At 42.8% G+C, this 6000-nt stretch overlaps 1 protein-coding gene across 2 annotated transcripts in view; it reads left to right on the top strand.

Annotated features, from left to right (window-relative positions):
• Positions 1 to 1100: 1100 nt before the first annotated feature.
• Positions 1101 to 6000, top strand: part of LOC110537725 (protein Jade-1) — a 141522-nt gene continuing 136622 nt past the window's right edge. The window contains exons 1-2 of one of the 2 annotated variants that reach the window (XM_036937731.1): positions 1101 to 1698; positions 2036 to 2085. In XM_036937731.1, the coding sequence (XP_036793626.1) occupies positions 1674 to 1698; positions 2036 to 2085 (75 nt within the window). In that variant the 5' untranslated portion in view covers positions 1101 to 1673. Of the gene's footprint in view, positions 2086 to 6000 lie in introns of both variants that reach the window. The other variant, XM_036937730.1, reaches the window with a different exon arrangement.

The following is a 6000-nucleotide window of genomic DNA, read 5'->3' as shown; positions in this document are numbered from 1 at the left end:
AGGCCCTTCTAATGAGAGGAGGGTTGCGTCCCATTTGGCACCATATTCCCTTTAAAGTGTATATAGGGAATAGTTTGGCATTTGGGACAGACATGATATATGTTGCAGCATGGATGAATTTTCTGCTAAATAAACGATGAGTCCAGCAGACAGTAAATTAACGGTCAGTACAATCAAATACCCATGGAGTGGCATTGTGTGTTTTCTCAAGGGACTTAACCCACCTGTGGTGCGGGGCAGGCTGCTACAGCAATTTTGAATTTGTGCCAGAAAAAGCTAGTGTGTCTATCATTTCACTTGGGGGAGGGGGGGGGGGGGGGTATTGGTACACTAATACAGAACAATTAAATGCCCAGGGCACTACTTATGTGAAAAATATATTTATTTCCAAAATACCTGTTTTTTTCCCCCCAGATTTTTTCAGAGGGTGCACCCTCACTTCCCGCGGTTATGTGAGATGGGTAAAGAAAAGCCTGCCCCGCTTGTATATATATATATATATTTTTTAGAAATGCGTGCCAAGGGTGCAAATATATGATGTCAGAAACACAACAACAATCATTGATATAGAAAAAAAATACTGCCATGCATCATTGGCTGGGTGGCCACGCGCATTTACATGAAGGTGCGTGCGATTACTACCAGATACACAGTAACCCTCACCGGAAAATATACTAAGGTTAAGACAATCCAATAATTCCATGCAGAGCGTTTGATGTCGAACTTTCTGTAATGGTATTCACTTCTATTCAATTTCGCTCCGGCCCAGGTCCAATGATTTTGTTTATTTTCGAACGCTTCTGCATGGGAATTGTACAATGTCCCTTTTTTTTAATCTTCAACCTAGACTGGTGGAGATCCGGCAAAATACAGATCACTCCTAATAGAAAGTAGCAAATGCTGTGGAATTGATATCACTTGTCTGTGTGAACTAACAGCATGGCTTGGCGTGGATTGAAATAGGCTATGAAAAACGTTTGAAAGTAAGCCTAACGTTATTTCCACGTTTCTTCAATGTCTTTCTTATTACGAAAGGAAATATGAATAGCCCATTTTTTTTCTCGGTAAATGCCCAATTATTGAGCAGATATTACCCGATTTAACAAACCGCTTACACTAAACGGTGGCGTTCACTTTCAAACGAGTGATAGGTGAAGAATATAATTCCATTTGATTTCCATGTCAGGTTTTTGGCGAAATGAACCCATCGTAAAGACATTTGAATCGGCTTTCAGTAACGGCAAAATGTAAAGTACGTCATTAATATGGCGCCAAAAGAGTTTAAAGTAGGAGCTTATTTTTGTTGTGAGGTTGCAGAACCCTCGCACAAGAGGGAGAACATGAGCGGGCAAGAGGGGAAACGAATGGGCAGGCGACTGGGTTTTTCCGGCAGAACGTCTCGAAACTAGCTTGCAACATTTCATTCCATGAAAATGAAGCACATATATATATTTTTTCTTCTCCCCTACTGGATCTGAAAACACACTCACGTGACAAATCGGGACCTGGGGGATATATCACATTGGACTATTTTCAAATGCGACATGGCTTTGAAAATTAGATTTGTTAGCTTACCTTGCTATACCCGGCATAGCTTTAGCTTACATTAGAACTGACTTGCTGGCTGCAGCTCGAGGCTATCTTGCAAGCCGTTAGACAATTTGGATTTACGGATGATACTCCAAAAGTCTGCTAAAGGTAGCTAACAGTTAGCTACATTTAACTGTATTTAGCTGATAACTGCGAAGGCGGCCATCGCAGTTTTGTGTAATAATGTTATGCTGCCGGATAGACTTTATAATGGATTAAATTAGTAAATTGCTACTTTTTATTTGGACTCTCTTGGGAGAGCATCTGATCGACGTGCTGTCACCACAGCCTCGCAGGCACGTCCTGTCACCAACGTGGATAGTCGGTGGGCTAACGTTAACTAGCTAACTAGCTAGGGTAGTTGCACTGGAATTTGACCACCGTGAAATTCACTGTCACTACATGTGGTTAACTTCAAATGATTTCGTGATTTCTCATCGTCCAGAGTCGAGGACGTTTTCGCCATCGGAAGCTGACTGCAATCAAGGTAAAAAGGTAGGTTCGATTTTGGTTTCTTCCCCCAAGAAGTACAGTAGTAGCATGTAACGTTAGCACAGGGGGGAAAAAGCACACTTCCAGAGCTGGTAGTGAAATGTGTAACGTTAGTGCATGTGGGTCAGATGGTTGTGATAGCCACACAAATAGTTAACGAGAAGAACGTTCAACTGCAACTTCTTATTTTCGAAAATATGAAAATGTCAGGTCCCAGTTCACAAGCAATGTTAGCAACGCCAACTACGCAGCGAGTATTATTTACAGGCGGGCGGTCATAGCTATGTTCACCGCTGTTATGAAATAATTACGGTAGCGGGATTTTCCTGAGGTGCTCTTGCGTAACATGCTTCAGTGAAACAAATGGCTAATTAATTATTTTGTTGAATTCGAAGCAATTATTGACAACTTATGCATGAGTCGTGCAAGTGTGTGTGACGCGAGGGACCGCGTCTCGCCAACATATGGCGCTGAAAATGCACATGCTGGGCTAATGACGAGTGATCGGATATTATCTGCCCGTTGAAAATATCAAATGAGCAGAATTTTTGGTAATAACGATTGCGCTATAAAACTGGATTTGTCTAAAGTTACTGTCGCCATCCAGTGTCGCTCGCTTGTGGGTTTGAAATCGCACGTGAATGCCAATTGCGTTCCCAAGAAGTGGAGTGTGTATTTCGGAAGGCTAAGCACGCACCTATCTAAGAATTAGAACAAGCTTGTTAACTCTCCTCTCCCTCTCCCCTCCCTGGCTCTCGCTGTGCTGTTCTAACTGTAGGGGGAGTGGCTATTGTTTACCTTCAGAAACTCTGTGCTCATAGATCGGTGGGGGGGTGTTGGTGCTGCGCATGGCGAGTAGAGGGGACAGAGCAGCATCTTGATGTTCCCATTTTAAGAAACGAGAACTGTTCATAATCAGATGTATTTGGGGTCAAGATATTTTCAGTGTTTTGAATTACACATTGAGACTCTCGTAAGTGCCACGCGCTGAAATCTTTGATAGTTGTGGGGGGGCTCACATTTTTATATTTTCAGTTCTAATTGGGAGAGGGGTTTTGGTTTGTTATGGGGGGTGCCAATGTATGTGAAGTTTACTTTACAGCACATAACCTCGAGTACATCCAAATGTTATTATGTATTCATGGTCCTCTTTAACAACAAACAAAGAAGTAAACATTTCTTACAATCCATTACCTCCAGTGATTTAGAGTAGTAGACTGCGCAATCCATCCTGCTCCTCTTATTGCACAAATGTAATTGAACTGGTCCCTTCCTTGAATCAATTAAGTCTGAATCATGTTGGGACCCCCCCCCCCCCCATGAAACAGGAGATGAGTCATGGTGTGGGGGCATAAGAGCGCTCTCTCAATTAAATTTAAATTCAAAGGGCTTTATTTGCATGGGGAAACATGTTTACATTGCCAAAGCAATTTAAAATAGATAATAAACAAAACTGAAATGAACAGTAAACATTACACTCACAAGTTTCAAACTAATAGACATTTCAAATATTATATTATGGCTATGTACAGTGTTGTAACAATGTGAAAATAGTTGAAGTACAAAAGGGGAAATAAATAAACTGATAAATATAGGTTCTATTTACAATGGAGTTTATTCTTCGCTGGTAGCTCATTTCTTGTGGCAAGATGTCACATCTTGCTGCTGTGATGGCACACTGTGGTAGTAGATATGAGTTTATCAAAATTTGATTTGTGTTTCGAATTCTTTGTGGGTCTGTGTAATCTGAGGGAAATACTTTTGGTCATGTAGTGTATGTGGGCACCTGGTCGTCGAACATCTAATTCCAAATTATGGGTATTTAATATTGAGTTGCCCCCCCCCCCCCCCCCCATTTCCGCTATAACAGCCTCCTCTATTCTGGGAAAGCTTTCCACTAGATATTGGAAAATTGCTTCCATTCAGCCACGAGCATTTGTTAGGTCGCACTGATGTTGGGCGATTAGGCCTGGCTCACAGTCGGCGTTCTAATTCATCCCAAAGGTGTTTGATGCGGGTCAGGGCTCTGTGCAGGCCAGTCAAGTTCTTCCACATCGATCTTGAAAAAACAGTTCTGTATGGACCTTGCTTTGTGCACGGGGGCATTGTCATGCTGAAACAGGGAAAGGTGGCATCCTATGATTGTGCCACGCTGAAGGTCATTGATCTCTTCAGTAAGGCAATTCTACTGCCAATGTCTGTCTATGGAGTTTGCACGGCTGTGTGCTCGATTTTTATACACCTGTAAGCAACAGGTGTGGCTGAAATAGCCGAATCCACTGATTTATACGGTGTGTCCACATACTTTTGTGTGTGTGTGTATATAGTTTACGTGTCTAATATAGTCATACATTTGGCAGGAAGTTAGGAAGTGCATCTCTCTCTCTCGGTCAGATACTCTTACCTAGAAAAACACAGTTGATTACATAGAGGGGGGAGGTGGGGGTCGCTCGGTTGAGTGTGTACATGTGTGTTAGTAATCTATGTTACAGGTGCATGTGTGGGCGGGCTCCTAATCTGCGTATGTGTGTGTTAGTAGCACTCTCTGATTGAAAAAAGGGGGCAAGTACCTCACATGATCTGCAGTATGGTATTAACAGCTACTCCACGGGGGTTTCATGAATGGAGTCACTGACTGCTGCTCATGTCATTTTAACATCTCTCCAACTGTACACACACACTCGCCTCAGTAACCTCCCCAAGCAGTGTGTGTGTGTTACTGCTACGTGTCAAGGGAGGGAAATGACATCCACGCAGGGGGAAAGGAATAGGAAGGGTAAGAGTCTAGGTGGGCATTTGCGCTTCAGCAAAGGAAGAGGAAGTGATTTATTTATGCTCCACTTTTTTTAAACCTTTATTTAACTAGGCAAGTCAGTTCAGAACTAATTCTTATTTTCAATGAAGGCCTAGGAACAGTGGGTTAACTGCCTTGTTCAGTGGCAGAACGACAGATGTTTACCTTCTCAGCTCGGGGATTCGATCTTGCAACCTTTCGGTTACTAGTCAAACGCTAATCCATTGTATACGATGCGAACAGGTGACTGACGTTTCCACGACAAACTGCCGTCAACGTCAGTCACCTGTTCACCTTTTTGTTGTTGTGTGGTGCTCCAACTCCTTTTTTACCTTGAATTGGTCCCTATTTTGTACGTTTTTGTTCTCTCTTGGTAAGGCATTCTCGTGAATAGGGATGGTTGTTGGCTTGAGCTCATTTCATCGTCCTTGGCTGTTTTTCTCCTTACATGTGTAGCGGTGTGTGTTGTAGCCTGTGCGTGTGTGACCATGTACTTGCATGCTTGTTTGTGTGTAAGCGTGTGCATGCATCATGTTTATGTAAGAACGTTTGTGTGTGCTTTCATGTCTCTGTGTGTGTGTGTGTGTGTGTGTGTGTGTTCTCTGTTGCGGATGGCCCTGCTGTGGCCTGGAATGGATGCTCATTAACTGAGCCTGTCAAGGTCTCAGTGGGAGCCTGCTGTTCAGTGGGCAGAGGGCGGATGAAATCTCTGGAAACGCCAGGAGATGAATGTCTTTCACCCGGCCCGGTGACTCACGAATTGTTATTGAAATATAATTGCGGAGCAGGGTATGATGCAGGAGGAATGGAAAATGTAGTTTTATTATTTTTTTTCTCTTTTCCCCTCGGCTGTGATGCAGGACTGGAACACAAAACACACAAGCTAAACAAACATACATGCAACACATTTCAAAAGGCTTTTTTGGAATAACAGCTTTTCATGCTTTCTTTGACACTGTCCTTCTGAATAAGGGAAATAATAAAGCCCAGCTCCTGTGGCAGTCAGTGGTACTGAACAAATGACACTTGTCAAACTACTGGTTCTGTCCCAAATGGTACCATATTCCCTACATAGTGCACTACTTTTGACCAGAGCCCTATGGGCCCTTTATATAAAAATACAA

The sequence above is a fragment of the Oncorhynchus mykiss genome, chromosome 12 (assembly GCF_013265735.2).
Source record: "Oncorhynchus mykiss isolate Arlee chromosome 12, USDA_OmykA_1.1, whole genome shotgun sequence".
In the NCBI taxonomy this organism is placed as follows: Eukaryota; Metazoa; Chordata; class Actinopteri; order Salmoniformes; family Salmonidae; genus Oncorhynchus; species Oncorhynchus mykiss.
This window is presented reverse-complemented; position numbering and strand designations above follow the sequence as displayed.